The sequence below is a fragment of the Plecotus auritus genome (assembly GCF_963455305.1).
Source record: "Plecotus auritus genome assembly, chromosome: 3".
NCBI classification, from domain to species: domain Eukaryota; kingdom Metazoa; phylum Chordata; class Mammalia; order Chiroptera; family Vespertilionidae; genus Plecotus; species Plecotus auritus.
Window position 1 is genome coordinate 136,465,942 of NC_137772.1, and position 16,389 is coordinate 136,482,330.

The window sequence follows — 16,389 nt, forward strand, 5'->3', positions numbered from 1 at the left end:
TATTCATTGGGCCACACATGTCCACGCCTAGGCTAGCCTTGGCTTATGTTAAACGGCAGAAGAATTTCCAGCAAAAAGAGGGCAAATCCCATTGTGAAAGCACTTTGTCAAGTCTCTCTTTGTATCTCATTTGCTACTCCACCATCAACCAGGGCAAGGAAGTATGGCCAGTCCAGAGTCCATGTGGGAGAAGACTAAACAAGAGCATTCATTGAGGGTTATCACTGTAACAATCTACAGTAGACACTACTTTCTTTTTCCTTGTATTATAAGTACATGTTACAAGAAAAGTATAAATAAGAGATAATAGAACTTAAAGGTCAGAAAGATTTATCTGAAGGGGGAAGATTCAGGGAAGGTTTTATGTCATTTAAGTTGGAAACTGATGTTATCAAAAGTTACAGAATGGTGATTTTCAAAAGTTTTTTTCCTTCTTGTACATATTGACATTTTTCTCTAAAGAACTTTTCAACATCAACCATGGCTGTTTGGTTACCATGAATTTCAGTGCATACTTGAAAGTCAGGATGAATGCTTAATTCTTTTTATTTAATTACTAATTTTCAGAATAAGAGTTATTACACTACTCTAGTAGTGATCAACAGGGTTTATTTGTTTTTTGACCTTTTCCTTGAGAAAAGAGAACTTATGGATTTTTTAATATACTATTTTTATGAACTCATGGATTTATAGATAGTTAGTGGCTTTCAGTTATTGGAGGTCATTGTGAATTTTGATTTGCAAATTGTCCCAGCTTTGGCTAGTGGAAGTGCCTCCAAAGTGACTTGTCATTTTGACAGGACCCTATTAATTTTTGATAGCTTCTTTGCTTTTTGGCACACCGTATCCTACATTTATCTTGTAAAAATTCTCCTCTAGGCCTGGAATCAGCCATTTCTTCAAAAAGTCTGCTTCCTTTTAGTGGGGAATACTATTTAGATCAGGGGTGGGCAAACTTTTTGACTCAAGGGCCACAATGGGTTCTTAAACTGGACCAGAGGGCCGGAACAAAAGCATGGATGGAGTGTTTGTGTGAACTAATATAAATTCAAAGTAAAGGAGCGGAGGGGAGAGCAAGAGAACCGGGTAGAACAGCTGGATATGGCCCGCGGGCCGTAGTTTGCCCACGGCTGATTTAGATATTACTGGCTGGGTACTTGAGGTGCTCATTACTTCTGGGTTGTCATTGCTTTTAAGCTTTTAAAGGATAAGAGCTAAGATCTATATCCGTATATCTATATCTGTCTTTAAGTATCACTTTTAAACTTTTAAGTGACAAGAATTAAGTAAATATATTTTAAAATACATATTTAAAGATATATAAAAACAAACAAAATGAGTTCAAATATAAGATTATAAAATGGTTTTTACTTCTTTGGTTTTGTATTTTTATCTTTTTTATCTTATAGTGGATTTCTTGGTTTGTGACATTAACATAATTAATTTTTCTAACTATATATATATATGAAATCGCTTTAAAATAACAATATTAATATTACTAGTAATAAGATTACTGAATTTTTTTACTTTTTTTTTTTAGCCTTTTTTTTTCCCTTATACTATATCTCACTAAGGCTATGTAGTCAAAATGCTGTGTTCTTAAATCACTTGGGATATTTATTTTCTGTGTGGCTATACCATCAACTTGAGATTCAATTAGGCTTTTAAAATTTAAAGGCATTTTTAAATTGTGATATAAAATTTACCATTTTACCTCTTTAAAGAATATAATTCAGAGGCATTAAGCACATTTATATTGTGCCACTGTGACAACTATCTGTCCCTAGGCTGTTTTCTCCCCCTCTCCCCCTTCTCCATCCCCTCTTCCTCCTCCTCCTGTTTCCTCACCTGAGGATATTTTTCTTTCTTTCTTTCTTTTTTTTTTTTTAAATATATTTTTATTGGTTTCAGAAAGGAAGGAAGAGGGAGAGAGAGAGGTAGAAACACCAATGATGAGAGAGAATCACTGATTGGCTGCCTCCTGCACGCCACCTACTGGGGATCCAGCCCGCAACCCTGGCATGTGCCCTTGACCAGAATCGAACCTGGGACCCTTCAGTCCGCAGACCGATGTTCTATCTACTGAGCCAAACCAGCCAGGGCATTTTTTTTTTAATCATCACTCAAGGATATTTTCCCACTGATTTTTTAGAGCTGTAAGAAAGAGGGAAAGACAGAAACATCGATGTGAGAGAGACACATCAACTGGTTGCTTCCTGTACAAGTCCTAATTAGGGCCTGGGCCGGGGAGGTGCCTGCAACTGAGGTATGTGTCCTTGACCAGAATTGAACCCGGGACTTTTTGGTCCGCAGGCTGATGCTCTATCCACTGAGCCAAACCAGCTAGGACAGTTTTCTTCTTTTTTGAAAATATTTATTTATTGATTTGAGAGACAGAGAGGAAGAGAGAGAGAGAAACATCTATTTGTTGTTCTAGTCATTCATGCATTCATTGGTTGATTCTTGTATGTGCCCTGACCAGAGATGGAACCCACAACCTTATCCAGAAGATGCTCTAACCAACTGAGCCTGATCAGGGTCTCCAGAGTATTTTCATCATCCCAAACTGAAACTCTATATCATTAAACCATAACTCACAATTCCTCCTACCCCCTAGCTCAGCCGTGGGCAAACTACGGCCCACGGGCCGGATCCGGCCCATTCGGCTGTTCTATCCGGCCCTCGGAGCCGAAAGAGCGGAGGGTTCTCTTGCTCTCCCCTCCGCTCCTTTACTTTGAATTTATATTAGTTCACACAAACACTCCATCCATGCTTTTGTTCTGGCCCTCTGGTCCAGTTTAAGAATCCATTGTGGCCCTCGAGTCAAAAAGTTTGCCCACCCCTGCCCTAGCTTCTGGTAACCACTATTCTATTTTCTATCTTTATGAATTTGACTAGAGGCCTGGTGCATGAAATTCGTGCATGGGGGTGTGTGTCCCTCAGCCCAGCCTGCACCCTCTCCAATCTGGGACCCCTCAAGGGATGTCCGACTGCCCGTTTAGGCCCGATCCCAGTAGGATTGGGCCTAAACGGGCAGTCGGACATCCCTCTCACAATCCAGGACTGCTGGCTCCCAACTGCTCACCTGCCTGCCTTCCTGATTGCCCCTAACCACTTCTGCCTGCCAGCCTGATCACCCCCTAACCACTCCCCTGACAGCCTGATTGATGACTAACTGCTCCCCTGCCAGCCTGTTTTTCCCTAACTGCCCTCCCCTGCAGGCCTGGTCACCCCTAACTGCCCTCCCCTGCAGGCCTGGTCACCCCTAACTGCCCTCCCCTGCAGGCCTGGTTCCCCCCAACTGCTCTCCCCTGCAGGCCTGGGTCTCCCCCAGCTGCCCTTCCCTGCAGGCCCGGTCACCTCCAACTTCCCTCCTCTGCCAGCCTGGTTCCCTCCAACTGCCCTCCCCTGCAGGCTTGATCGCCCCCAACTGCCCTCCCTTGCAGGCCTGGTCCCTCCCAACTGCCCTCTCCTGCTGGCCATCTTGTGTCCACAGGGGGGCAGCCATCTTTGACCACATGGGGGCAGCCATCTTGTGTGTTGGAGTGATGGTCAATTTACATATTACTCTTTTATTAGATAGGATTATTCTAGGTACCTTATATTGGTGGAGTTTTATACATATTGGTCCTTTTGTGTCTGGCTTATTTCACGTAGCATAATGCTTTTTGGTTCATCCATGTTGCAGCATGTCTTAGAATTTCATTTCTTTTAAAGGCTGAATAATATTCCGTTATATGTATATACCACATTTTGTTTATTAACCCATCAGTGTACATTTGGGTGGTTTTCATTTTTAGCTATGGTGAATAATGCTGCTATGAAAATTGGTGTACAAATATTTATTTCTGTTAGATTTTAACTGACATTTTTAATAAATGAGGATTATTATTAACTAAGTTAGAGAACATAGGAGAAAATAAAAGCTTTTCCCTTGGTACAGTAAAAGGTTGTAATAAATGAAAGGTTTGATTTTGGATATGATTCATTTCAGGTGCTTTGGGAAACCAATTAGGAAGCAATTGGAAATGTGGGTTTAGAGGTATAGGATGCTAAAGTAGGTTAGGTGGGAGATGAAGGTACCTTGAACTAAGATAGTGGAAAAGGAGATGGAGAAAGGGTAGATTTAGAATTTATGTAGGTGATTGAATTAACGTGATCTTTGGATATGAAGGTTAAGGAAGAGAGGTGATACATTTTGAATTTAGGCAAGATGGGTGTGAGGTGTTTCTATAATTTGAGATAGAGATTGCAGATGGGTGAAAGGTTTCTGAGAAAAAATAATGAATTTGGTTTTGAATAGCTAACTTTGGGGTGCTTTCAAGGCAATTCAGGTGGAGATATTTAGCAGGACAGGAAAGTAGGCATTTGAAGTTCAGCAGGGATCTGGATTAGACTTAGAGTTTCATTATTGTCAGCATTGGGGGATAATTAAAATTAAGGGAGTAAATGTGATCACCTAGAAAGAGTAGATGATAAGCTAAGAGGACAAGCATGAAAACTTGCAGGGAAGCCTGGGATGCTTTCCATGAAATTAAAAAAAAAATCCCCCCCCCCACCCATGAAATAGTTCTTGTCATTTGCAAATATACATTCTTGCTGTGGTCTTTCCGCAACTGCAAGGGTTCAGGAATCTGGAGAAGGGCTGTGCGTAAATTGAATAAAGAGACTAGACATGAAATATAAATTTCTAGTGAAGTGGGCTTTTTGAAACTCCGGACCCACGGCTTTTTATTTGCTGGGAAACACATTGGCCCTTTAGGAATGCAAATAGGTAAAGTTTGATAAACAGGAAAAGATTATCAGGTTAGGGGAAATTCCTTCAGCTATTCCGCCAGCAGTAGGTAAACAGGAAAAGATTATCAGGTTAAGGGAAATGCCTACAGCTGTTCCCAGCAGCAGGTAATAATATATGCAGATTTTCACCCCTGCTGAAGCCCCAAGATCCATCAGCCTTCTTTTTTTTAAAAAAAAAATATTTTTATTGATTTTTTACAGAGAGGAAGGGAGAGGGATAGAGAGTTAGAAACATGGATGAGAGAGAAACATCAATCCGCTGCCTCCTGCACACTCCCACTGAGGATGTGCCCGCAATCAAGGTACACATGCCCTTGACCGGAATCGAACCCAGGACCCTTCAGTCTTCAGGCCAAGGCTCTATCCACTGAGCCAAACTGTTTAGGGCCCATCAGCCTTCTGATGAACTTCTTGCATAATTATGACCTGCTGGAATTAGCCTCCAGCACATTCTCACTTTATTTGTTATGTGGTAAGTTCTTAGTTTTTAATAGTGGAAACGGGGTAGTGAGGGCCTTAAAAATTTTTTTGGTTATCCATTTATAGTACAAGGTTTGCATATATAGTATATGGCTTTTTAGACTTTTTGAGTTTGTGAAAATCTTTCAATTGGTTTTTAGAGTGGGCTGAGGATGAAATAGAATAACAAAATCAGTGCTGAAAGTTACTTTTTATAAGACTCTAGGGGCCCAGTGCACAAATTCATGCACCTTGAAAGAAACTGTGGGCCACGAGGTTGTGGTAGGCACAGGGGCGGGTCTCGGCCCATCCCCTGTGCCTCTGCCTGGCCCATCCTGCCAAGGGCCCCGGTCCCCTGTCTGCCGGCAGCCCCACTCCTGCTGCCGCTGCTCCCATGCGCTGAAGGTGCCGGCCCCGCTCGAACCTGCTGATGGCATGGAGCAATTTGGGCCAGCACCAGCAGTGGGTGTGAGCGGCGGCTGCTGCTCTGATCACTCCTCAGGAGCAGGGGGAGGTGGAGAAGCACTCGGGTGATCAGGGCTAGCAGCCGCCACTCGCACCCACTGATGGTGCCAAGTGATCGGGACCAGCACCGGGCACTGGCAGCGGGTGTGTGAGGCGGCTCTGGCACTGGGTTCAGTGCAAGCAGGCCGGTGCTAGCAGCAGGTGCGAGCACCAGGCGAGACTGCGGCGCGCAGGAGCAAAGAATTTTCAGTAACCACCAGAGGCTCGCACCGATGACAGCAACTGGTGCCTGCCTTGGTCTGGTGCCCCGACTCACCTGCTCCACCATCCCGCCTCAGCCAACGCCCGCCATGTTCCACACACGCCCCCCTGGTGGTCAGCACATATCATAGCAACTGGTTGTTTGGTTGTTCCAGTTGTTCTGCCATTTGGTCTATTTGCATATTAGCCTTTTATTGTATAGGATCATTATAAATGTCTTATAAATCTCTGAATTTTGAGGTAGTATGTCATTTAATTTCTAATACTTGTATTCTTTCTGGTTTCAGAAATAATTTTGCTAAGTATGAAGTGTGTACTATTCAACAACAATGGTTTTTTCAAAGATTTTTGCAAAGCAAAAATTTATTTTTAGTTAACTCATCTTTTTCTGGAAATTAATTCATTATTAACTCAGGCTGGTGTGCCTTGTTTACTATCTCATTTCAGCTAGAGTGGTATGGGTTGTGCATTTGCTTATTGAGCATTTATTATGGCTCTTCTGTGTGCAAAGACTATTCTAGTTATCATTTTAGTGAGCTTTAGTGCTTTTAAGGTAGATAAAATTTAGAGATGAGATTCTTTATCTTTAGTAGCAATTAGGTTGTGAACCTGATTTGAGTAATTTTCTCAATGAAATTTTTGCTCTTTTCTTTCTTGATCTTTTCTAGAATGAAGTCATATGTAGAGCTTGGGAGGAGGAGAGATGTTGAGAATTTGGAAGCTCTGACTCAGCATATCACCAAATATTAGGAAAAACTTGATGTTCCTCTCTATATTTGTTCTTTATATGCTGTTAGATGTTTGTTTTGGTTTCTGTTTTTTTCTCTATTATTAGATATAGTGATTGAATTGCAAGACACAGCTATTGGTTACTTTGGAATACAGCAGTGCAATTGTAGATTACTTAATTGTATTCATTATACAACTAATCTGAATAGGTAAATTATGTATTTCAAAGAAACTTCATATTGTTAAAACTTCTGTGATAGATATAGTAAAAAATGTTTTTGTTTGCTATTTTTTTTTTTTGCCCAGTAAAGTGATGTTCTTTCTTCAAAAGCTTGTATTTAATTTTATTTTAAATCCTCACACAAGGATATTTTTTCCATTTTCAGAGAGAATGGAAGGGAGGAAGGGAGAGAAGATAGAAGGGAGGGGAGGAGGGAGGAAGAGGGGGGGGAGAGAGAGAGAGAGAAACAATGGATGTGAGAGAGTCACATTGATTGGTTTCCTCCCTCACACTCTCTAATCAGGGTGGGGATCGAAGCAACCCAGGTATATGCATTTACCCTGTGTGTGGGCTGATGCTCGAACCACTGAGAAACACTGACCAGGACAATTTGATTTTTTGATAGCAGTGTTTGCAGAGATTAATGCTGCTTTATATCATATAGTTGTTGATAGTATGAATCTGTTTATATATTGCCAGCAATCTAGGGTAGCTTATCTGTTGCAGATATCTCCTTATTTGGTTGAAGTAAATACCTCAAATAATTCTTAGGCTTATTTAGGTCTGTTTAATAGGATTATTTTAGGCAAATTGCAAAAGGGTCTTTTTCGGTGATGATAATAGGATTATTACTGGATGTGTGTTGAGGCAAATGTGTAGTGAATTGTTCTAGATCTTGGATGCTTGAAGTACATCTCAGTGAAGATGTCCAGTAGAGAAGCACTATAAGTTAGTGATTAAAAGCCAGACAGCCTGAGCTAAACTTTTTTCTCCATTTATTAGCCATGTGAATTTGGGCAAGTTTCTTAGACTCTACCTTGGTTCTCTCTTGTGTAAACTGGGAATGATAGTATATACCATACATTTTTTTTTTTTTTATAAGGATTATTGAGTCAGTCCTTGTGCTCTCTGTCTTTTTTTTGCTCAGTGTTTTAACAGATCTACATTTCCTTTAAGGTAACTCCTAGGTATTAATGAATGATAAAGTTAGATGATAAAAGTTGAAGGGGAGAAAAAAAACTCTAGTCTTACAAACTATATCTTTGATGATGGAATATCAAGTATTGAGACAGATTGGTAATGGTTGGTATGGATGGTAGATTGCTGGGTGACTAGATAATGTGACCAGCTAATGTGTTGATCTTTTTAGCACCCCTCAAATCATTGTAGTTTAGTTGGTGTTGTAGAGAGAGCAATGCAAGAGGAATCAGATCAGCATTTAGTTCTGCTTTCTTTCTGATTTTTGTTCAATACAATCTTAAATCCTTTAGCTCAAGCATGTCAAACTTAAAGGCTAACACAGGGCCAAATAAACAAGGTTAAAGTTTATGTGGGCCGCAAAAAAACAAAAGCTTCAATTTTCATAGAAACGTAGTTTTATTTCGATAGAGACATGCTGAATACAAAGGGCTAAAATAAATGAGTAATAGTTAACATAACATAATAGAACATTTTAAAAAAATTAATATTTTTTCTTGAATATTAACTTACCAGACACTGAATAACTGCACAAATCAATAAGTGTAACACAAATAAACCTATTTTTCTTGTTCTCTGAAAGCAAGATATTTCCTTTTGTGCACACCAAACAAGTCAGTACAAGACTAATGACATGGCAATCAGCTGCTAAAATATTCACTGCTAGTATTAGTGGAGAGAAATTGTGTGCCTGCACGTAAGGCACATAAGGGAAATGAATGCAACACGATTATAGTAATCAGTCATTAGTGAGCGTTGTAGTTCATTATTAATAATTATGTATAGCAGGATATTGTAAAAATTAAGTTATGAAATTTTTATTAAAATGTTTCATTGGCTGGGTCACAAAACTATTTGTTGTGGGCTGTGAGTTTGACATGCTTGCTTTAGCTGCTTTGAATCTGTTTTCTTATCGATAGAGATAACATTTGTCCTTCCTCTTATAGAGATGTCATTGTAATTAAATAAGATGTTCTGAAAGTGAGTTGAAACTGTAGAGCACTGTATCCAAAAGTAAAATTTTTATTTAAAAAGACTAAAAATGAGATAATACCTATAGAGATCTTAATACATTATTAGGTGCAGTTAGTTTTCAATAAAGAATAGCTGCGAGTACTGTTCATTATTATTGAGGACACATCTATTTATGTGTTAGCCTCGACCTGATTACTAATTAGGTTATTAAATAGTTTATGAATATATTGTTAATATCTGCTTTGATCCCACCCACTTCTGTTTATGTTTCAGACTCCTGGGAGAGTTGGCTCTCAAGGCTCTGATTTAGATTCATCAGCAACTCCTATTAACACAGTGGATGTCAATAATGAAAGCTCTTCAGAGGTATGAAAAATAATAATTTGGCAATAAAAGTCAATATTATTTAAGGGAAAATAGCAAATATTTGGAGTAATGAGTAGTAATTTAAGGTTTCTTGGAAAAAGTTATTATAGGTCTTTCTTACAAAGAAATGCGACTTTTGAATCATACTTGTAGACATATACTGCTACTTAGTTGTGAGAATGAAAAATAATATTGCGAATATCTCTTCAATGCTAATGTCATCTCAACTTAATAAAGACATAAAAATAATAAGCATAATGCAATTTATAAAGAATTCTTGGTTAATAAGTATCTAGTTATGTGTTTGTACTGTCATGAGCTGCTGAGCAAATGAAAAATTAAGTTATCTTTAAAATTTATAGATTATTTTCTGTCTTTGTAAGAACTTTTATCTTTGATAGCTTATTAAAATTAACAGAGAAAGAAAATGTCTAAAAAAGAAATAACTTACATTTTTGAGAAACCAACCTTAGTAGCTGCTTTATTACAATTATCTTTTAAAACAAACAATATTTGCACATTATAGAGAAAGAAGAAAGGAAAGAGAAGAACATAAAACCACCCATAATGCTGTCCCTAAGAGATCTATACACATTCTGCTCTGATAGTTTTTGTTAGCTGACCCTTTCTGGGTGCAATGGTACCACCCACCTAGTCCCCTTTTCTCTGTTCTCCCCTTCTCCTCTTGGTTAAGGAGTCTCTCTCATGTGTGTTTTTGGATGTATTTATCTTTCTAACCATTCATCTCTCTGTTTTTTTTTTCTCTCTGACCATCTGTCTCTTCATCCATTTGTCTTCATGTACCGTACATGTATCTGTAATAATCTATAATAATAAAAGCGTAATATGCTAATTAGACTGGACAGCTGGACGACCTTCCGGATGTCCTTCTGGACAAAGCCGGGCCTGTGAGGGCCGAGCCTCTTGAATTCATGTAGTGCATCGGGTCTGTAGTATTTACTATAATATAAGATTGTGAGAGCAAGAAGAAAAGTATCAGATAAACTTCATTAAGAACAAGTTTTAGGAAACGTCTTTAAAAAAACACTCCAAACTGTGTTCATGATATGGTGAGCTTAAAGTGCCCAGCTATAACCCTGGAAAGAAATCTATTAATAATTGTTGCCCAGCCAGTGTGACTCAATGGTTGAGCTTCAACCTATGACATGGGCGGTGGGGAACTGAAACCCACTACTCAGGTGTAATAAGCAAGCCCTGCCCTGTTTCTTGTGGAAAAGAGGGTTGTTTGGCTAGAGGACCTTATCTGCAAGAGCAGAGTAGGGAGGGGAACTTGCAGTTAAGCCATTTGAAACCCCTCCATTTCATCATTTGTCAAGGCAGCACATAATATTGGGCCTTAATTTTAGGCCTCACACCTCAGTCAGATATATGTGATTTGGATATTTTTTCTCAGTCCATAGCTTGCTTTTAATTTTGTTAATGGTGTTTTCAAGGAGAAGTTTTTAATTTGGGGGAAGTCCAATTTGTCAGCCTTTTCTTTTATGCTTAATGCTTTTTTGGTCCTTCTATGATATTTTTTTCTTTTTTTTTTTTACCACCACAAGATTGCAGACTCTCCTATGCTGTCCTCTGACTTAAAAAAAAATCATTTTAGGCTGTACATCTAAATTTATGATTTCTTTAAAATTCTTGTGTATGGTGTGAGATAGTGGTTGAGGTTTATTTTTTCCACATGGATATGTAAACCGCATTTTTCCATATGGTTATTTTAGTATTATTTGTTGAAACTTACCTTTGCCCATTGAATTACATTTTTACTTTTTGAGAAATCAATTAACCTTATATATGTGGCTGTATTTTTATGTTCTTAATTTTGTTTCATTGATATTTATGTGTATTTGTATATTTAAGTCAATACTGCCTTGATTACTGTAGTTTCATAGTTAGTCTTCAAATTAGATAGTTTAAGTCTCCCAATTTTGTCCTTTTCAAGTTTGTTTTCACACTTATGTAATAGGTTCTTTACATTTCTTTATAAATTTGAGAAAACTTCTACTAGGATTTTTTTTTCTAGTCCCACATTCTCCAATTTCTTTTTTTAAAAAAAATCTTTATTGTTAAAAGTATTACATATGTCCCCCCCCCCCCCCCCTTGACCCTTTCTAGCCAACTCCTGCCCGCAGTCCCAGGCCTTCAACACACTATATGCACAGATGGGTTATGCATATATACTGTGTGTATATATGTATATATATATACACACAGTATATATACACATATACATATACATATACATATACATATATATATATATATATATATGCATACAAGGTCTTTGGTTGATCTCTTCACACCCACCCACCCACCCACCCCTGCCTTCCATCTGAGATTGGACAGTCTGTTCCATGCTTCTGTCTCTGGATCTGTTTTGTTCATTAGTTTATTTTGTTCATTAGATTCCAAATATGAGTGAGGTCATGTGATACTTGTCTTTCTCTGACTGCCTTATTTCACTTAGCATAATATTCTCCAGGTCCCACCATGCTGTCTCAATGGGTAAGAGATCCTTCTTTTTTACTGCTGCATAGTATTCCATGTTGTAAATGTACCACAGCATTTTTATCCACTCATCCACTGATAGGTACTTGGACTGTTTTTCAGATCTTCACTATTGTAAATTGTGCTTCTATGAATATAGAGGTACATATATTCTTTCTGATTGGTTTCTTAGGATATATTCCTAGAAGTGAGATCATTGGGTCAAATGACAGTTACATATTTAATTTTTTGAAGAAACTCCATACTGTTCTTCATAATGCCTGCACCAGTCTGCATTCCTACCAGCAGTGCACTAGGGTTCCCTTTTCTCCACCTCCTTGCCAGCACTTGTCATTTGTTGATTTGTTGAGGGTATGAAAAAATGCTCCAAGTCACTGATCATCAGAGAGGTGCATATTAAAATGACAATGAGATATCACCTCATATCTGTCAGAATGGCTACCCTCAACCCTCTACTAGGATTTTGATTAGGATTATATATAACCTACAGATTAATTTGGGAGAGAGAAGCCATCTTAATATTGAATTTTCTAATTCTTGCACATGATATAATTCAATTTCTTTAATTTCACTCAGCCATATTTTGTAGTTTTTTAATGTAAAAGTGTTAAATATTTTATTAAATTGATTAATTGGTAATTTTCATTTTTTTATGTTAGTGTAAATAGTATTGCTTCTAATTTTGTTTTCCTCTTGTGTGTTTCTATAATATAGAAGTACAATTGACTTTTGTATGCCTATCTTTTATTTTACAATCTGGCTAAATTAATTTATTCATTCCAACAGTGTTTTTTGGGAGTTTTCCTTTACTTTTGTCCTAAGTGGCATTAGTGATTTAAGGAACATCCTCATCTCAGTTCTTAATGTTATCAATGCCAGTGCTCGTTATTATCTCTTTTCTAGCTACTCAAGCCATGACAGTACCTTCTCTAGCTTATTATCAAGCAGAATAATTTTACCTGAAATGTTAAAATCTTAACCATCATTTCTCTTTTTAAAAAATATTTTTATTGATTTAAGAGAGGAAAGGAGAGGGAGAGAGAGATGGAAATGTCAATGATGAAAGAGAATCATTGATTGGCTGCCTCTTGCATGCCCCCAACTGGGGATGGAGCCTGCAACCCGGGCCTATGCCCTTCACCCTAATTGAACTCGGGACCCTTCAGTCTGCAGGCCAGTGCACTATCCACTGAGCCAAATTGGCTAGGGCTTATTCTTCATTTCTTACCAGAAGTGCCTATCTTCTCAAAATCTTCATCGTATTTTCACTACTTAACTTTGGCCTTGCTGAGTATTTCAGATTTTAATTTCCTATCTTTTCTTCTAGTCTTTAACCTTTCCAGGCTTTATTTTCTTTCCGTTCTAACCATACATTTAATGACAATTGGTATTAGGGAACACTTACAATGTCTCAGGGACTTTCCTAAGCATTTTATGTACTAAATAACTGTAGAGAAGAATGGTTACTAATATCCGCCCCCTTTTATAGATGAGAAAACTGGCAGCAAGTAAAGTAAACTGAGCTCATATAGTCAGCATAGGTTGAGACTCAAACCCACATCTATTTTTGACACCCAAACTCATGACATTATAACTTTTATAACCTCTCGTCCTTCACCACTGTCTTCATTTTGTTTACTTTTCCCAATACTGTTAATTCCTTGATTTTCTTGTCCTTCTATTCCTATCTGACAAAACCCTAAACCATAGCTCAGTGTAACAGTACTCATTTTAAAATACAGATATTGTGAGGTATAAGAAATTTGGAAGATTGTTTTAAAATGATGTTATTTGGCTCAGAAAAGTAGAATAAAGCATCACCTACTGGGAATTATGGATCTGGACAAGAAAGGGATCTCATGTGATGAAGACCAAAAATTGCTTTCATTATAAAAAATTTTGTTTAATGTATTGTATCATATAAAGGTATTTGTTATACCTACTAGATATCTCTTGATCTAAAATAAAAGGTAACTTGCTAATAATAGCTCTCAGATAAGTAAGGATAAAGTGTCATAAATAAAAAAACATTAATTCAACTAATAATAAGCAACTTTATGTATTTATTTATTTTTAAGCAACTTTATTATAAAAATGAATATATGAAAATTTAGAGCATAAAATGGGAACTAATTTTAGAAGGCCTACTTTTAAAGAAGTATAGATCTTCCACCTTTTGTGCCATTAGTACCTGAAAATTTTCTTTACATATTCTAAAAGAGATAATGCTAATTATTTTCCTGTTATGTCTATCTTTTATTGTTTGTATTTTGTTTTATAAAACTTTTTATGTATATCCTCCTAAAAGTTGTTATTTCACAGGGTTTCATCTGTCCGTTATGTATGAAAAGATGTATAACTGCTATTGATTTGTCGGAGCATTACCAGAAAGTGCACGCTGAAAATGAAACAAGAGGACAGGAACTTCTTAATGACTCCAGTGTTACTGTGGGTCCTGTATATTTTGTTTTAGCAGCTTGGTTATGGGTTGCTCAGAATAGCTTTGCTTTTCCTTGTCTTGGTGTTGCTTAACTTTTTATGCTACACGGGAATATGGATTGCTTTAATTATGCATGCCTTAAAGAAAGTTCAATAATAAAAAGAGGCTCCTGGGAAGTTGGCTTGGTTTCTCTTACTGGGTGCAGCTGTCTTTTTGTGAATCTAAACAAATATACAAGTTTAAGTTAATTTCTTTATATTAATTTTGTCATGAAATTTGAAATATGTGGATAGCATTGCAAGCTATATATTTATTACATAGTTAATGCTCTACTAATGAATGTATTAAAATTTTTTAGGTTAAAACACTTTAGTCTTACATAGAAAAAGGACTTTACATGTGAGCTCTTACTGTCTTTTTTTTCAAAATAAATTTATTGGATTGTTTTTTAGAGTGGGGAAGGGGGACAGAAGAAGGGGTGGGAGGGAGAAACATCCATGCGAGAGAAAAACATCCATTGGTTGCTTCCGGCATGTGCCCTGATCAGACTGGGGATTGAACCTACAACCTCGGTTTGTGCCGATTGGGAATCAAACCCACTACCTTTTGGTGTAGAGGAGGATGCTCCAACCAAGCCACACTGGCCAGGGTGAGCTGTGACTCTCTTTATTTGGAAAATATATAGCAGAACCTGAATCTACCCTGACATGAGGGAGATGCCAGATTCCATACTCATTAATAGTGGATCATTGAAATGTTTTTCAGTAGTGTGTGGTGCTGGTGCATATCTAAGGCTGGGAGTAGGATCCAGTGAGGGGAAGGAAATGTCCTTGAAAAAGTTTCTCAGATGATCCTGATATCTCATATAATAAAAGCCTAATATGCTAAGTGTCCGGTTGGCCATTCAACCAATCAAAGTGTAATATGCTAATGATATGCTAAGGCCACTCAACCGCTCGTTATGACATGCACTGACCACCAGGGGAAGATGCTCTGACTGGAAGGTTAGCTTGCTGCTGGGGTCCAGCCGATTGGGACTGAGTGAGACGGGCCAGACACGCCCTGGAGCCCTCCCGTGGTTCCTCCCTGGCTGACCAACCTCCTGTGTCTCTCCCCAGCCCTGATCGTGCACCAGTGGGGTCCCTTGGCCTGGCCTGCACCCTCTTGCAATTGGGACTCCTCAGGGGATGTCAGAGAGCCAGTTCTGGCCTGATCCCGCAGGCCAGGCCGAGGGACCCCACTGGTGCATGAATTTGTGCAACGGGCCTCTAGTATATTTCTTTTGAAAATTACTGTGTTCTAAAAAAAGAGAAACGTAACTTTTTTACTTGCTTTGTTTACAAATCTCACAAAAGAATGAAATTTTTAAAACTATGAAAGATAAAAAAATCAAACTTCCTTTTTTCTGTGAGGCAATTTTATATATATGGAAATGATCTCGCCAAACATTCATGTATTTAACATATTAATAGAGTACCTCTTAGTTGCCAGGTATTTTGGTAGGTAAAGGAGACAAAAAGGTAAATAAGATATGATTTCCACCCCAGGAAGTTTCTATGATAGATTTTATTTGCAAAAAGAGTGCAATGGCTATTTCAACTTGAGGGGACCTAGAAAAACTTCCACCTGGGGACAATTAAACCAGACATTCTCTAGAGTGATGGGAAAAATAGTACATATAGGAGGACATCAGTTAAATTAGTTGAAGCATTGTGAACAAAGATAGAGGCCTAACCCATTCTTGGGACTCTGCTTAGCATTTTACCAGTTGTTTTCCTTCCAGAATGAATGGGTTAACTGTTCTTCTTTATGGGTTGTCAAAATCATAAGTGACAGTCTCACCTACCTGTCACTTAGATAAGAACTTTCCTTTTAATTCAAAGAACATTTGGTATATCAGGGGTACCATAAGTATCAAGTTAAGTTCTTAGCTTGTAATGAATCTAAAAAAGGATTACAGATAACTGAAATATGAGAGTAAAAAATTTATTAAGGAATTTATTGTTTTTAATCGAGTAAACTGTGTATAGGGATTGGTTAGTTGTGTTTTTCTTTTAAGTTAGTGAGAATTTGGAATGCTTAAGGGAAATAAATGTAGATGGCTATTTTTAGTGTTTTATTGTTTGGTAACAGTACTTTTGTGGAATTACCTCGATCCCCTTGAAAATAGTTTAGAAAA

At 37.8% G+C, this 16,389-nt stretch overlaps 1 protein-coding gene across 3 annotated transcripts in view; it reads left to right on the forward strand.

The window, feature by feature from the left end:
- The window catches only part of EEA1 (early endosome antigen 1), a 164,759-nt gene that overhangs the window by 22,483 nt on the left and 125,887 nt on the right, over positions 1 to 16,389 (forward strand). The window contains exons 2-3 of one of the 3 annotated variants that reach the window (XM_080659757.1): positions 9,158 to 9,250; positions 14,093 to 14,218. In XM_080659757.1, the coding sequence (XP_080515883.1) occupies positions 9,158 to 9,250; positions 14,093 to 14,218 (219 nt within the window). Of the gene's footprint in view, positions 1 to 9,157; positions 9,251 to 14,092; positions 14,219 to 14,760; positions 14,860 to 16,389 lie in introns of those variants that run through there. The other 2 variants (XM_080659758.1, XM_080659759.1) reach the window with 2 other exon arrangements.